Source organism: Neolamprologus multifasciatus, chromosome 22 (assembly GCF_963576455.1).
Source record: "Neolamprologus multifasciatus chromosome 22, fNeoMul1.2, whole genome shotgun sequence".
Lineage (NCBI taxonomy): Eukaryota > Metazoa > Chordata > Actinopteri > Cichliformes > Cichlidae > Neolamprologus > Neolamprologus multifasciatus.
Genome location: NC_140459.1, coordinates 34,430,701 through 34,448,853, shown reverse-complemented (window position 1 = coordinate 34,448,853; position 18,153 = coordinate 34,430,701). Strand labels below are relative to the sequence as shown.

Sequence of the window (18,153 nt, the reverse complement as noted above, 5' to 3'; positions counted from 1 at the left end):
AATTTAATTTTTGTAAAACTAAGGTTCCACGTGTCACTGTTGAAGTGGGGCATTAATCAGTGTGACGCCACTTGTAAACGTGTTGCATGTGTGGGGTTTCCCAGCCAGAGCGGCATGGATTCCACACTGGTGAGGCACACTTTCTGCAGCTCCTCTCCCTGTACTAAATTATACGTTTAAATTTGGTGTATTTGTCGTTGCTAAGTATTAGTTCTTATGGCTAAAAGCTCCCAAAGTGTTTTTGATTGCTTTGAACGAGGAAAATAGCAATTGGAACTGCGTTTTATCTGTTACACCATCCGTTTATGTGTTGCTTACTTGTGCTACACAGGAATGAGGAGAGGCCTGCTATTGTTGTGTGACACTGATTTTGCTGCTGCACTTTGTCTTTTAGGTATGTAAATGTATAGGTTTTGTTTTATGCGTATAATGAGTTCATGACCTGAGGCTGCACACTGAATAGTATTTTCAGCCATGTTGGGAAAAGTTAAAGTTGTTTGAATATGTATTGTGTGTTTGATCCATCTTAGTGGGGATTTAAAAATTACAAGTTATTATTAGTGGCTTCATATTTGTCTCTGTTTTACCCCACTATAACATTTGATTTTAAAGTGGCTGTTGTTTTGATAGATTGTATTTTCTTTTATATATTGTAAGCAGAGCGGCATGGATTCCACACTGGAATGAGGAGAGGCCTGCTATTGCTGTGTGACACTGATTTTGCTGCTGCACTTTGTCTTTTAGAAATAAATCCAGTTTCCAGCCAGTCTGTGTCTGTCGTCACAACGCAGTCGACCATTTGAAATCTGCTACACTTACCTTTGCAAATCACAGTAAACACTGAACCAAGATGTCGCCCGCGAACGAGAAATCTGAACTACGGTGTCCTGCAGAGGACAAATGGTCAAAATTGCTAAAATTTACAATGTATATTCAGCTCAACAGCGACACCCTGTGACCTATTCCAGTCACTGCCTTACATCTGTATCATTTTATTTTGTTGTATTTATCTGCGACACCTTAAAGGCCGCTCCGTGAAAATATTGTCTGACATTAAACTGGACAGTGGTGCAAAACAGGTTGGAGACCGCTGCTGTACAGTACAGAATGAGTTTAGTTTGTCGAATTAATATAAATCTTCGATTGCTAGCAGTGTAACTCTCAAAAACCTTTTGTTGGGTCACTGTAAATACACAGTCCCGCTGAGTTGTAACTGGCCGGTCTGTTATATTACCGTGTGAGGGTCACCAACAAAAATCTGAAGATAACAAAGCACAAAAATGTAGCCGCGTAAACCCCAAATATCTGCACAATGTGGCAACACATCACATATCTGCACAAGTGCGCCCACGTTGTCGGAGACCTCTGTTACCGGTAACCCATCCTGCCGGCGAGAACAGCGTTCTCCGTTCCAACGCACCCGCCCGCGCACAGTCGCCACTCAGGTTAAACATGTCACAGAAGTCACCCAAATAACATACAAATGTTATTGCGTGGCCCATGACAGTGTTGTATTTGTTCCTGAGAAAATCGGCTTGGTTGAGAGTGAAGTTGGGAGGCTGCACACAGCTGAATGTGCAAACGTATTATACTAGATGGCAAACAGAAAAATGATAACACAGAAGTGTTGATAGGTTTGTAGCATAAACCTATTTGCTGGAACGTTAAGGACAATTTGCTACGCAGCAAAAAGCAAGACACAAGTCACCAAAGTTCTCTGGGTTACTCATGCATGAGGGAGACCTGCCTGGAGCCAAGTGTCGTTCCACCACTTGACCTCCGTCAGCCTCTCAGCCAGGTTCCCCATAGCACTCCTTTATTGTGGTTACATGAATATGCATAGGGTCATTAACATATAACATCTTACATAGGTATACATGTGAACAAAGAATACTGTGTGTGTGTGTGTGTGGTCAGAGTGTGACCCCATAAAGACTTCCCTAAACCTGCTGGTCTGGAAGTCCAGCAGTCCATCTAAACAAAAGGCACTTAGACTAAAACAGATATAGACACGTTTATCCTACCATAAAACAATAAGAGAAGGTACGACCTCTTCCCATGCTCCCAGGATGTAGGTGTGAATGCCAGAACACTCTGGAATGCACACCAAGCCTTTGCAGACTGCTAAAGATCACACATCCTATCACTACACAATCGATTATACACCTCTAAGCATATATGGTTAAATATTTCCTAATACAAATGACAATAATAAAATCTAAACCCATCAAGTGTAACATGTTATAAAATGTACTCCACTGTCCCGTCACATTCCAGGGAGTAAGGAGGAGACGGCTGAGCTCATCAAACTCCGGGGTGAAAACGAACACCTGTTCACTGGTGCCAGGAACTCACCCGCTGCGGGTTGGAGGTATAGCAACAGTATGCATGCATAAATCTGTTGGGCATATTGGAGAGTGCCTGTCCTGCCTTGTAGTTCGCAGTTGGCACAAATTGCTGAGGATCCTGTGCAAGGATTAACATCATTGACATGTCCTGTCATATTCCGTCTACCAGGGCAATCCTGGAGCAGATGGGGCTGGCGGGCCAAATCACCCCGTTGCAGGCGGGAAAAAAATGGGACAACCTAAAGAAAAAATACAAAGTATGTGCAGTACCATTGGAATATAAATCATATGAACCCCAACATGTGAACCTGTACTGTTGCTGTTGCGGTGAACTGCCACTTTGATCCCCTCTGCATGAAGGATTGCAAGTATCCCGCAACAGGTGAGGGGGTGAGTGGGAAGACCACTGCTGCCACCTGGCCCTGGTTTGTCCCAATGGATGAGGTCCTAGGACAGAGGCCGTCTACCAGGCCTCCAGTCCTGATTGCCTCCATCCAAGAGGACACTCCAGGGCCCAGTACAGCAGTGGGCACCCAAGGGCAGGATGTGGAACGGCAGGAGGATGAGGCACAGCTGGACGCACGACCAGAAAAGAGGAAGAGGGACAGGGAGGATGAAGTCCTGGAATTGATAAAAGAGGACATGAGGCTACAGAGGGAGATTGAAGACAGACGTGCCGAGCGAATGGACAGGATCATAACTCTACTGGAGAAGGTTGTGGAAAAACAAAATGAGTGAGGTAGTGTGAATAGGACACCTACAGGTCCCATATTTATGTTTGTGCAGGATATGTGAAATGTGGACAAAATAATTTAAGTTCTGTTAATACAAGTTGCACTTTTTATTTGAATTGTTGAACAAATGTGGAAAATGAACAGAATGTACAAAGTCCTGTGAATAAACAAAATTTTGTTACACTCCAACTGTGTTTGGAGCAGTCAGTCATACTGCATACGACGTCACAATATATGTGTAACTCATTGACTGTAGAAAACATGGACGACGTGACCCCGCCTCCTACCATTGTGCAAAAATGAATCCAAAATACCCGCTTGTGGAGGCTGCCATCTTGCAAATTTGGAGCCAGAGTCTGCGCAGTAGTGACTTGAGGTGGAGCGACTGTGTAACGCTCCCGCCCACACACCCGCTGGACGTGACCGCAAACACGCCCCCCTACACTTTTTACGTAGCCCGGCTGCTCGAGTTTTTTTTGCTGGTTTACCGCGACTGACGACTCGTTTAATTAAGGTAAATACAACCATGTCACTGTTATAAAAAGACACACAGCTCATCATCTTATAGTTCTAAAATCACTCTGTTGTTAATTCGTTAGTTAGATTAGCCGCTAGCATACGCACTGTGTTGGAGGCTTGTTGCTAGCTAGTTAGCGATGCTACACACCTGCTACTCTTAATAGTCTTCAACACTTGTGTTTTTTTTTATCCATTTTTAGACAGCGATGAGATCAGCTGCACACTCTACAGAGGCCCAGAGTTACTGTTAATATCAAAAATATAATGCTGTCCTTTGAGATTTTAACATAAGACTGTGAGTGTAATGGATCTAAAACTGTTTAAATCTCTACAGCCTGGTAACATGGAGACTTTAAAAACATCAGCAGAACGTTTCAGTAGTGTAGTCTAATTTGTTCTTTTCATTTAATAATAGAGTCCATATTATATCAACAGCTACATTCACCCTGGAGAGAAACTAGTGAGGGAGACCATCAGGACCAAGCTGGGTTTCTGGGTCCAGAGGTTTGGAGAAACTTCTTCCCTTTCTTTCATCACAGCTGTCCTGTGCCATAAGTTCTGTTGACCCGCTGTAAGAGGCATCATTTAAGAAACACCAGGAAGACTGAAGCTCATGGCATTGATCAAGCAGGACTCATGATCTTCACCAGCAGCTCCCTCACAGGGAAATCTTCAGCACTCCTCCGTAGGCCCGCCCCAGGAGATGGATAAACCCAGCATTTCATCAACACTGTGATGAGACCTTTGGTTTGTGTAATGTTATAAATACTCAGATACTCCCCAGAGGCTCCAGACTTTTACATAAAGATATTATATTCAGTCCTGTAGAAAGTTATATATTTAAAAATATGTGATCCTCTCTGGTTACTCTGGTATGAATAACTCTGAATCACTTTATGGTAAATAACACACTATGTGTAAAAAAACTGTGAAAAAATTCCAGATGACAAGTTTGTAGTTCAACATACAAGTGACGACCTTTGACCTTCATCAGGTTTTATTTAATTGTGTTAGAGAAAATCTCATATGCTCTTCATGCAGCTGAGTACATCAAGTGTTTAAAACAGAAGCTGTGCAGGTCTGAGATCAGCAGCTTTGTGAAACACCAAACTGAGGTCCTGTTAATGCTGATATATAGTGACACAGTTACATGAGTGATTAATCCTTTTGTTTTTTTGTCTTTAACTTTATCAATAAAACAGCTGCAGCTTTCACTACAGCACGTGTGGTACTTTAACCTTTGTACTGTTTTCATCAGTTCATTTTGCAGTTAACATGTGAACATGTTGGATGATCTGTCTGCTGTCACTGGGTGGTGCTGAGGTCTGAATCTGAGGGCAGCTCCTGTAATCACAAAGACAACAGAACCATCAAACTCAGATATAAATTTTATCCCTCAAAATTGAAATAAAGCTGATTCTTCTGTCCTCACACACTCAGGATCTGAAGTTCTTCTCTTACATTATTTTCAGTATTACAGTACACTACAGTACTTTAATCCATAGTTCCTGATTAATGAGGAGTTACTAAAGTACAAGCTTTTAAAAAATAAATTGTTACTGTCTTTACAGATGTGGCAAGAGACTGAAAACATGCTGTTGTTTGCACATATTTAATATTCAGCTCTGCACAGGAGCTGCAGCAGGGTGCAGCCTGTTGTTTTTACAGTATAATACTTGTAATAAAAGTACAGTAACAGTAATTAGTGACTGAGCAGCCCGGGGCGTTTCTCTTGATTTCTTTAGTAAATTCATTCACCTGCACAGCTAAACGAACCCTGACAGCCGAGTGCTCATTTTAGCTAGCTAGGTCTCAGGAGCTAGCTAAGGACGGTAGTTACGGATTAGCTTACAAACACGTTTAACTTACCGAAAAAGTGCAGCGGGGCCTCGGGTCCTTCTGTCGGGTAGTCCAGTTTACTGAAGAACACCTCAGGCTGTCAGGTTAAAACACTCGGTCGTGTTTTCGTAGCGTAAACGCTGGTCCTCCTCTCAGAGCCTACGCTCTATCTGCTATTCCCGAACAGAGATACGCAAGTTTCTCCGTGACTGCAGCTGTCAGTCAAAGCTCTTATGATGACGTATCACCCCAATTTAACATCAAGAGCCCTTGAACATCAATCAGCGTGATGAGAACTATAGAAAACAAAAGAAAGAATCTTGGAAAAAAATTATCTGAGGAGAATTAATTTAATTTAATTTAATTTTTAGTCTGACCCCAGTCCCATCCGCTAACATGGAGGAGGCGGGGTTTATGACCTATACTGCAGCCAGACACCAGGTGGCGATAGATACATTTTGGCTTCATTTTTGGGGAGCTGTCACGTTGTCCATGTTTTCTACAGTCAATCGCTGTATGCTTTCTTAACCTCAATTAGTTGACTTGACTTAAACCATTTAAGGCTTCACCTGCTGCCTTCTGGCAAGAGGCATTCAGGCCAGACTACAAAACAGGCCGTCAGACTCCTGAACACACACACACACACACACACACACACACACACACACACACACACACACATGTACCTTATGTACCTTCATACATTTCATTACCTCAAGTACCTTTTGCACAACCCGCTGTCATTATTGCACTTTCCTGTTGCACTGTTGTGTGCAACATCGTTCTGTTCTTTCTGGTGTTGCACACGTGCACTTTCTGTCGTCCTGTGTTGATTTACGCCGTCTTTTCTCACTGTGTTCTGTACCACTGTATGTGGTTGAAATCACAATAAAGCCATTTGACTCTTGACTCACATTTTTATACAAGACGAAGCTACATTTGTTAACTGGATGCAGTAGAAAAATGATCATCAAATGTTGCTCGGCTATGAAGAAAAATGCACCGATTAATAAAACATTTTCAACTCTGTTTGAGTTCAAATATAATCTAAACATACAAACTTAAAATAGTTTAAACAATACAAAACCTAAAGACTACAGGATGGTTTTAACAAGTGAATGGCATATACAGCACATTTGTCCACCTTCCAAAGTACAAAATATAAAGTTTGAATATCTGGTCCAAGCAAAGAAGATCAGCTCAGCTGACAATCTGCCTGGAGATTCATTCTTCATGGTCTGTATTTATTTTTACTCTGATGTGGAGTTTCATGAATGATTTGAGTAAAATGAAGTATATTTTGAACTAGGGCTGGGCGATATGACCCAAAATTCATATCTCGATATTTTTTACCTGGACGGCGATATAAGATATATATCTCGATGTTTTTTTTAAAGCCATAAAGTAAGAACAAAAAGAGAGTTCTTAGTCAAACAGAGCATAGATGTACATAAAATTTACTCAAAAATAAATTATGAGCATTTATTAAATAATAATGCTCCATAAATAAAAGAAAACAATGTTGTTTTTGTGCATAACAAAAAGCTCACAATTGAGCAGTCAAAATGTAAACTAAAAGACGCTGAGCATAATAACAAAGACAGATTTCACAGCTGCTCTGTTCCCAACTTCTACTGTGTGACTGACAGCATTGAGTTTGAAATCCTCTTCGTAACCATGTCTCTTAACAGGTGCCATTTATGGTCCTTATACACAATACGGTAATATTACGTTGAAGGACAGTACGTATCACTCCGAGGCTCCTCGGTAGCTGTAATGCTCTGACAATCCATCAACCGGTGCAGCACTGTAGCTTATCAAAGTATATAAAAATAACTTTTGAAAACACAACTTTCTTTCTTTCTTTTTTCTTTTTTTTTTTTCAAAGCTCTGACTTGTATTATGAGTCTGTGGTCTGGGAGAGAGTCTGTAACTCTGTCTGCAAATACAGTAAATAATGACCAATGTTGGGAAATTAATTATATAGTTACTTCTTCAAAAAAGTAACTGAGTTTGGCAAACAACAAAGTTTTGCAGCTGTTTACCTAAAAATGCAGCCAAGGCGTTTTTTTAAACAAACATTTCAAACTATTTACAGAACAATCAGCTGTTCTGCATCAAATCTGATGCCACACAAATTATTTGTGCCACTCCAAAAAATAATTTCTGTCACTATGAGATGAAGGAGAACAACAGCCTGATACCTGCAGGCCTGACAGCAGCAGATGTGTCACTGCTGTAACACCTGTAACACTCAGCAGTCGCCTCATTGTTCTGACACACAACAAAACTATTGACTACACTACACACTAACTGCACACTAACTACACACTAACTACACACTAACTACACACTAACTACACACTAACTGCACACTAACTGCACACTAACTACACACTAACTACACACTAACTGCACACTAACTGCACACTAACTACACACTAACTACACACTAACTGCACACTAACTACACACTAACTGCACACTAACTGCACACTAACTGCACACTAACTGCACACTAACTACACACTAACTACACACTAACTGCACACTAACTGCACACTAACTACACACTAACTGCACACTAACTGCACACTAACTGCACACTAACTACACACTAACTGCACACTAACTACACACTAACTACACACTAACTGCACACTAACTGCACACTAACTGCACACTAACTGCACACTAACTGCACACTAACTGCACACTAACTGCACACTAACTGCACACTAACTGCACACTAACTGCACACTAACTGCACACTAACTACACACTAACTGCACACTAACTGCACACTAACTGCACACTAACTACACACTAACTCCACACTAACTACACACTAACTCCACACTAACTGCACACTAACTACACACTAACTGCACACTAACTACACACTAACTGCACACTAACTGCACACTAACTACACACTAACTCCACACTAACTACACACTAACTACACACTAACTGCACACTAACTGCACACTAACTGCACACTAACTGCACACTAACTACACACTAACTGCACACTAACTGCACACTAACTACACACTAACTACACACTAACTGCACACTAACTGCACACTAACTACACACTAACTGCACACTAACTACACACTAACTGCACACTAACTGCACACTAACTACACACTAACTGCACACTAACTGCACACTAACTACACACTAACTACACACTAACTGCACACTAACTACACACTAACTGCACACTAACTACACACTAACTGCACACTAACTGCACACTAACTACACACTAACTGCACACTAACTGCACACTAACTACACACTAACTACACACTAACTGCACACTAACTACACACTAACTGCACACTAACTGCACACTAACTACACACTGACTACACACTAACTACACACTAACTGCACACTAACTGCACACTAACTACACACTAACTGCACACTAACTGCACACTAACTGCACACTAACTACACACTAACTACACACTAACTATACACTAACTGCACACTAACTGCACACTAACTACACACTAACTACACACTAACTGCACACTAACTACACACTAACTGCACACTAACTGCACACTAACTACACACTGACTACACACTAACTACACACTAACTGCACACTAACTGCACACTAACTACACACTAACTGCACACTAACTGCACACTAACTACACACTAACTACACACTAACTGCACACTAACTGCACACTAACTACACACTAACTGCACACTAACTACACACTAACTACACACTAACTGCACACTAACTACACACTAACTGCACACTAACTACACACTAACTACACACTAACTGCACACTAACTGCACACTAACTGCACACTAACTGCACACTAACTGCACACTAACTGCACACTAACTACACACTAACTACACACTAACTGCACACTAACTACACACTAACTACACACTAACTACACACTAACTGCACACTAACTACACACTAACTGCACACTAACTACACACTAACTACACACTAACTGCACACTAACTACACACTAACTGCACACTAACTACACACTAACTACACACTAACTGCACACTAACTGCACACTAACTACACACTAACTGCACACTAACTACACACTAACTGCACACTAACTACACACTAACTACACACTAACTGCACACTAACTGCACACTAACTGCACACTAACTACACACTAACTACATACTAACTGCACACTAACTGCACACTAACTGCACACTAACTACACACTAACTGCACACTAACTGCACACTAACTGCACACTAACTGCACACTAACTACACACTAATTACACACTAACTACACACTAACTGCACACTAACTACACACTAACTGCACACTAACTACACACTAACTGCACACTAACTACACACTAACTGCACACTAACTACACACTAATTACACACTAACTGCACACTAACTACAAACTAACTGCACACTAACTACACACTAACTGCATACTAACTGCACACTAACTACACACTAACTGCATACTAACTGCACACTAACTGCACACTAACTACACACTAACTACACACTAACTGCACACTAACTACACACTAACTGCACACTAACTGCACACTAACTACACACTGACTACACACTAACTACACACTAACTGCACACTAACTGCACACTAACTACACACTAACTGCACACTAACTACACACTAACTACACACTAACTGCACACTAACTACACACTAACTGCACACTAACTACACACTAACTACACACTAACTGCACACTAACTGCACACTAACTGCACACTAACTGCACACTAACTGCACACTAACTACACACTAACTGCACACTAACTACACACTAACTACACACTAACTGCACACTAACTACACACTAACTACACACTAACTACACACTAACTGCACACTAACTACACACTAACTGCACACTAACTACACACTAACTACACACTAACTGCACACTAACTACACACTAACTGCACACTAACTACACACTAACTACACACTAACTGCACACTAACTGCACACTAACTACACACTAACTGCACACTAACTACACACTAACTGCACACTAACTACACACTAACTACACACTAACTGCACACTAACTGCACACTAACTGCACACTAACTACACACTAACTACATACTAACTGCACACTAACTGCACACTAACTGCACACTAACTACACACTAACTACACACTAACTGCACACTAACTGCACACTAACTGCACACTAACTGCACACTAACTGCACACTAACTACACACTAACTGCACACTAACTACACACTAATTACACACTAACTACACACTAACTGCACACTAACTACACACTAACTGCACACTAACTACACACTAACTACACACTAACTGCACACTAACTGCACACTAACTACACACTAACTGCACACTAACTACACACTAACTGCACACTAACTACACACTAATTACACACTAACTGCACACTAACTACAAACTAACTGCACACTAACTACACACTAACTGCACACTAACTACACACTAACTGCACACTAACTGCACACTAACTGCACACTAACTACACACTAACTGCACACTAACTACACACTAATTACACACTAACTACACACTAACTGCACACTAACTACACACTAATTACACACTAACTACACACTAACTGCACACTAACTACACACTAACTACACACTAACTACACACTAACTGCACACTAACTACACACTAACTGCACACTAACTACACACTAATTACACACTAACTACACACTAACTGCACACTAACTACACACTAACTACACACTAACTGCACACTAACTGCACACTAACTGCACACTAACTACACACTAATTACACACTAACTGCACACTAACTACAAACTAACTGCACACTAACTACACACTAACTGCACACTAACTGCACACTAACTGCACACTAACTACAAACTAACTGCACACTAACTACACACTAACTGCACACTAACTACACACTAACTGCACACTAACTGCACACTAACTACACACTAACTACACACTAACTGCACACTAACTGCACACTAACTACACACTAACTGCACACTAACTGCACACTAACTGCACACTAACTACACACTAACTACACACTAACTACACACTAACTACACACTAACTGCACACTAACTGCACACTAACTACACACTAACTACACACTAACTGCACACTAACTGCACACTAACTACACACTAACTACACACTAACTGCACACTAACTACACACTAACTACACACTAACTACACACTAACTGCACACTAACTACACACTAACTGCACACTAACTGCACACTAACTACACACTAACTACACACTAACTGCACACTAACTACACACTAACTACACACTAACTGCACACTAACTGCACACTAACTACACACTAACTGCACACTAACTGCACACTAACTGCACACTAACTACACACTAATTACACACTAACTACACACTAACTGCACACTAACTACACACTAACTACACACTAACTGCACACTAACTGCACACTAACTACACACTAACTACACACTAACTGCACACTAACTGCACACTAACTACACACTAACTACACACTAACTACACACTAACTGCACACTAACTACACACTAACTACACACTAACTGCACACTAACTACACACTAACTACACACTAACTACACACTAACTGCACACTAACTGCACACTAACTACACACTAACTTCACACTAACTGCACACTAACTGCACACTAACTGCACACTAACTGCACACTAACTACAAACTAACTGCACACTAACTGCACACTAACTACACACTAACTACACACTAACTGCACACTAACTACACACTAACTACACACTAACTGCACACTAACTACACACTAACTACACACTAACTACACACTAACTGCACACTAACTACACACTAACTGCACACTAACTGCACACTAACTGCACACTAACTACACACTAACTACACACTAACTACATACTAACTGCACACTAACTGCACACTAACTGCACACTAACTACACACTAACTACACACTAACTACACACTAACTACACACTAACTGCACACTAACTACACACTAACTACACACTAACTGCACACTAACTGCACACTAACTGCACACTAACTACACACTAACTACACACTAACTACATACTAACTGCACACTAACTGCACACTAACTGCACACTAACTACACACTAACTACACACTAACTACACACTAACTACACACTAACTGCACACTAACTACACACTAACTGCACACTAACTGCACACTAACTGCACACTAACTGCACACTAACTACACACTAACTACACACTAACTACACACTAACTACACAAGATTTGTGCTAAACGTCGCAAATCTCTCACATCTCAAACACGCCGTCACTCCTAAAACTTCCCCCGTCCTAAACAACTAAATGCCATGTTGCCATATCATTCTTTGATTGGTCCACATGGTACATTTTTCGACCAATAGGAAAGGCGGGGTTGTTTTTGGTTTTGTTTTTGCTCACAGGCTTTCGAGCGTTTTCCTTATAAAACGCCGTTTTCACCGTTTCTTCCTGCAGTAAATATAAACAACGACAGTATTCAGGAAGAAAAACAAACATTGCAGATATTTTATCATAATTCTGGTTTTACTGGCCGATCAACACAATTTAAAAACTGGTATAAAGTCCACACTTTCTCCGTCAGTTGTTCCGTCTGTCCTGCTCACATCTCCAATGGTTGTACACGTTGTCATTAACGTGGCTTCACTCCACATCAGCCGCTTTGCTAAAACACCGGTGTCGGCTAGCGATGTGTCAGTCGCGAACAAAACAACGTCACATTATAAAGGTATAGTAATCATCCACAACTATTTTCAGTTGCAGATGATAAAGGATTCGGAAAGTTTATTCATGCAGGTCCATATGACAGAGAATATGCATCTTCTTTTTTTTTCATATTTTAATTTATATTTAATTGTGTTGTGGTTTGCAGTGTTTTGTGTTGTTTCACTTTAAATTTGTTTAAAAGGAAAAAGCTGAAAATGTAAATAGTTAAAAGCTAAAATGTGAATAGTTGGTTTTTGTATTATATGATTTATTTATTACATTTTATGTGGAGTGAATAAATAAAAGTATATTTACGGTGGCCCCTAAAGACAAAACACGTACACGTTCGGAGCCGAAGGACCCGGCTCTTTTTAGTGAGCCGAGCCGAAGGAGCCGGTTCTCTAAAAAGAGCCGGAAATCCCATCACTAGTGTCGCACATTTGGCCTTTTTCCCTGGACAATCGCAGAATCTTCTCTCTGTCAGTGTAGTAGTGCAGGTGTGACGCCCACAAGTGTATGGTCACAATTGTAAATTTTTTGTGAATTGTTTTGATGTAAAAGACCTGATTTTATGGTGGTATTGCACTTTTCATTTAGAGTTAGGGACAATGTAATTGCGTGGCATTGCCACAAGGGGGAGATAGTGGTGAGTGCGATAGGCCGTTGCAACGCTTCTCTGCCTCAGACGAGGAAGAGCCTGCAGACCGAACGCAACTGATGTCTCCTGTCTCTGCTTTTCTGTTAAAAAAACAGGTCAGTAGTTCAAGTTTGCTCGCTGTAATGTACATATAAAGGCAAGAAACCTTTTTCTGTCTTAGTTTAAAGACCGCGGATGTTGTGTGAGAGTGTGTTTTCACCGATTGAGAGAAAGCTAACTTTACCGCCATTTGTAATGGAAGCCGCCATTTCACTTGTAGTCTAAATAGGTAGCTGGTCTTATTACCTGTTTGATTTTGTGACAAATGCAGCTCTTAGACACTTCTTGTATCCTGACATTATTGGAAGTTACAGTTGATTAGGACCTACCCAGTTCTTATGTGTGAAATGTAAATAGTCTGATGTATACTGTTTGTGGATGATTGTAAACTGTTTGTGAGCAATGGAAGAATATTTTTGTTTATTGGTTAAAAATGTAATATATTGTTGAATCTGTTAAAGTATAAAGAAAGTATAACGGCGACATAAGCAGGTTAATTGCAGTGTTAATGGTGCTGCACAGAAATATTTTTGATGCTAAAATGCAGTAGAATTGGTTACAGATTTACTGTAAAGGACACTCATACAATGATTATTTTGTAAGTTTATTCTTGCGAGAGTGCAAGGTAACCAAAAGGGTTTGAGCTATGGACCTAATTGAATGTGTTTGTGTTGTTAAAAGAGAAAGGTGTGTGTCTAAATGAAAAGAAAAGGACGTTAAATTCTGTTAATAAATCAGACGAGGAAGAGCCTGCAGACCGAACGCAACTGATGTCTCCTGTCTCTGCTTTTCTGTTAAAAAACAGTTTAAAAACAGACCCCATCGAAGGCCTGTAACATAATTTTGGTGGCCCGTACGGGGATCAACATGCTACGAGGGCGACTGCTGATCCTTTAATCAACGAACCCGAGACAGCCATCACAGGGCAGGCGTGTTGGAACAGCAGACGTGCAACTGAGGCAGCAGTGGGACCTGTGTCGAGGAGGGGAACCCCTGCTGGAGAGGTGACAGGCTGCGTGTTTGAGCTGACTGCACTGTGAGGAGTTGCTAGCCAAAGAACACACAATGGAGGACAGTGAACGAAAAGAACTGGCTTGGCAGATCAGAAAGAGTCTTTATGCACTGACAGCAGAGGAACTCTTCCAGATTGCTACAAACATCTCACCAGTACCTGATGTGGACCCCGCAAGTGTAAGACGTGGTGATGAGGAAAGTTGTTTTGATTATGTTTGTGCTTATCTGCGCTGTAAGACATTGCTTGACTTAGAGGATCAGGGGTTTTCACACCTACTGTTGTTGAAAAATGCTATTATTCATCTCATTGATAGTCGTACCGCTGAAGTATCTCACCCTGTAGTCTCAGAGGAAAATGTTGTTACTCTCAAAACACTTAAGCACCCTGAACAGAGTGATGTACTTACCTCAGCTATATTGCCTCATGAGTCTGTTAATCCACAAGTAACAGAGTATGAAATGCTAAAGGCTAACTACGAGGCACTTGGTAAAAAGTTAGCAGATTTACAAGTGACATCCGCAACACAAGACACACCCACCCATCCACAGTCACCCCAGCCTCGAGCTGAGAGCGTGACAAACAGCCGCTCCACCACAGACATGCGACAATCTAAGCCTGATCACATGGTTTCCCTAAGAGACCTGCCATTTTTGCAACGCAGAGAGTTTAAAGTACATGGGGGTCAGGTTGGGGACATTGCATCTGACATTAGCTACCATGGACTGTGTAAGCAGATTGAGGAGGGGCTCAAGGTGAAGCACACAGAGGGAGAGATCATTCAAGGTGTGCTCCGTATTATCAAGCCTGGACAGTTTAAGGACATGTTGATCAGTAAAGATGACTTGACCCTCATTGAACTCAAAAGCTTACTACGTTCACACCTGAGTGAGAAGAGTGGGAGTGAGTTATTTCAGGAATTGTTGAGCACTAAGCAACATGACCATGAAACTCCACAACAGTTCCTCTACAGGATGATTGGACTGAAGCAGAAAGTCATGTTTGCATCCAGGCAGGACAACATGGACGTTGTGTATGAGACACGTACGATCCAAAATGTGTTTCTACGCACCATTCATCAAGGTCTTCTACCAAAATATAGTGACATTCGTAATGAACTCAAGCCACTACTATCAGACTATAGTGTGCCAGATGAAGCCTTGATAAGGCAAGTGAACAAAGTGTCAAGTGAAGAGAGTGAGCGACAGCGAAGACTGGGATATTCCACTCGACAAAAGGTAACACACGCTCATACTGCTCAACTTGAAGCTGCTAAAGACACTGAAATGACTGACTGTAAATCTAAGAGTAAGAATAAAGTCATAGAAGAGCTGGCTGCAAAGGTGGAAACCCTGACCAAAGTGGTGGAGTCTCTCACAGCCAGTCAGGCTCGTGAACCTACTTGTCAGTGTGCACACCCAAAGCAGAAGCCCAGACAAACTGCAAAACAGTTTGTTCAAACGAAGCCAACACAGAAGCTCTAGTTGGCCTCCTGCTGATATACACACTCCCAGAACCAGTGGACAGCCAGACCCAAAATCACCAGGTATGTGCTCAGAAGAGTTTGCTCATGTCAGAAGTAGTTGGGCGACCCTTCCAACGAAAAATGCAGACACAGGGGCAAGTGAGAGAGTGGCAGAGCTTGTTGGAGAAAAATGTAAAATCAAGTGTTACATTCATAGCTTTGCAGTGGACTGTTTATTGGACACGGGTGCACAAGTGAGTCTCATTGATCGCCAGTGGGCAAAAACCTACCTCTGACCACAAACTCCGGCCACTGACAGAACTTATTGGAGATAAGGCTCTTAGTGTGCTTGGTGTTAATGGCCAGCCATTACCCTACGACGGCTGGGTGGGCGTGATGGTGAGTCTCCCAGAGAATAGTGACCCAAACTTGACTGTACAAGTCCCCTTTTTAGTAAGCAGTGTGCCCATGGACTGCCCCCTGATTGGTTTCAATGTAATTGAACAGCTGATACTGGGGCCAAATGCTAGTACAAACCTCATACCCACCATTGTGAGCCTCCTGCGCAGCGCAATGAACCTCCAGGATGACACAGCGACGGCACTGGTCAACTTCATCCAGACCAAGCTTACCAGTGATAACGGGGTCAGCCAGAGTGTCCTAAAAGTGGGCCTGCATGATGTAGTAATCCCAGCTGGTCAAGTTAAGTATGTTAAGTGTAAAGTCTCTTCTACAGTTGTCTGTACATACACTAAAATCAATTTTAAATGAAACAACTCAGATGTGTTTGAAGTGCAGACTTTCAGCTTTAATTCAGGGGGTTGAACAAAGAAACTGCAGAAAAATGTGAGGAACTAAAGCATGTTTAACACAATCCCTTCATTTCAGGGGAAATGTAGAGGAAAAATTAGAAAAATTAAATAACTTCATTAAATGAATTAAATAATAAGATTGTCAGCTGATAACCAGCTTCATGCGACCGCTTATCCTGGTCCCAGTGTTAGGGTCAGTGAATCCAGTTAACAGAAAGATATCCTGGATATACTTGACTGACTTTTTAGACTCAAGATTAATAATCATAACAAAAATTATAGTCTAACATCCAGAAATCTGCACGATGTGTTTCATTATGTCTAACAAGCCTTGTACAGTTAAAGCTAACAGTTACTACATGACTGAAACACCAACATTATCTCTTTTATTAAAACATGCATATTAGGGCTGGGTATCGTCACTCATTTCTAGAATCGATTCGATCCACGATTCCATTCAATTTGATTCAATTTGAATCGGGGAAATTTTGCCTCAGACAGTCAGAAATATTATCATTCAGATCATGCATCAGTACATTTCTATATTTTTATATCTATAAAAAGAAATCTGACACTTGCGAGACTTTATCAAAGGTGTGAGCATCACAGCCTTTGTGTCAAAGTAGCTGAAGATAAAACAGAAAAACATGAAGGTTTTCCTGGCCTGGGATTTTATACAAATATTCTGCAGTACATCAAAAACGAAAGAAAACCATTAATGAACATGTGAACATGACCTGATGCTGCTGACGTGAAGCAGAGCAAAGTTACAGAGGTTTTATTACAGACACAGCTGAACATTTTGCAGTTTTGCATCATTTTAAAAAGTTTAAATTTGTTCAGTATTGAACGGCAGAAATGAGGCTTTGTTTTCAGAAGTAAGTAAAAGGAAAAAAAACA

The 18,153-nt window shown here is 41.1% G+C and overlaps 2 protein-coding genes and 1 long non-coding RNA gene across 4 annotated transcripts in view; 1 reads left to right on the top strand and 2 right to left on the bottom strand.

The window, feature by feature from the left end:
- The window catches only part of LOC146493880 (neoverrucotoxin subunit alpha-like), a 90,687-nt gene that overhangs the window by 41,990 nt on the left and 30,544 nt on the right, over nt 1-18,153 (bottom strand). The window lies entirely within an intron of this gene.
- On the top strand, nt 1,182-5,036 carry LOC146493884 (uncharacterized). 2 transcript variants are annotated; one of them, XM_085149733.1, is made up of 4 exons: nt 1,182-2,371; nt 2,518-2,605; nt 2,709-3,596; nt 4,037-5,036. In XM_085149733.1, the coding sequence occupies exons 2-3, from the start codon at nt 2,534-2,536 to the stop codon at nt 3,084-3,086; spliced, it is 450 nt and encodes a 149-aa protein (XP_085005859.1). In that variant the 5' UTR covers nt 1,182-2,371; nt 2,518-2,533; the 3' UTR covers nt 3,087-3,596; nt 4,037-5,036. The 2 variants fall into 2 exon arrangements, with proteins under 2 accessions (XP_085005859.1, XP_085005858.1); XM_085149732.1 differs by lacking the exon at nt 1,182-2,371 and having other exon boundaries at nt 2,475-2,605.
- Nucleotides 4,581-7,258, bottom strand: LOC146493883 (uncharacterized). The gene is made up of 2 exons (XR_014872131.1): nt 5,471-7,258; nt 4,581-4,945 (listed from the first exon to the last, which is right to left on the bottom strand). It is a non-coding gene; the product is annotated as an uncharacterized LOC146493883 (long non-coding RNA).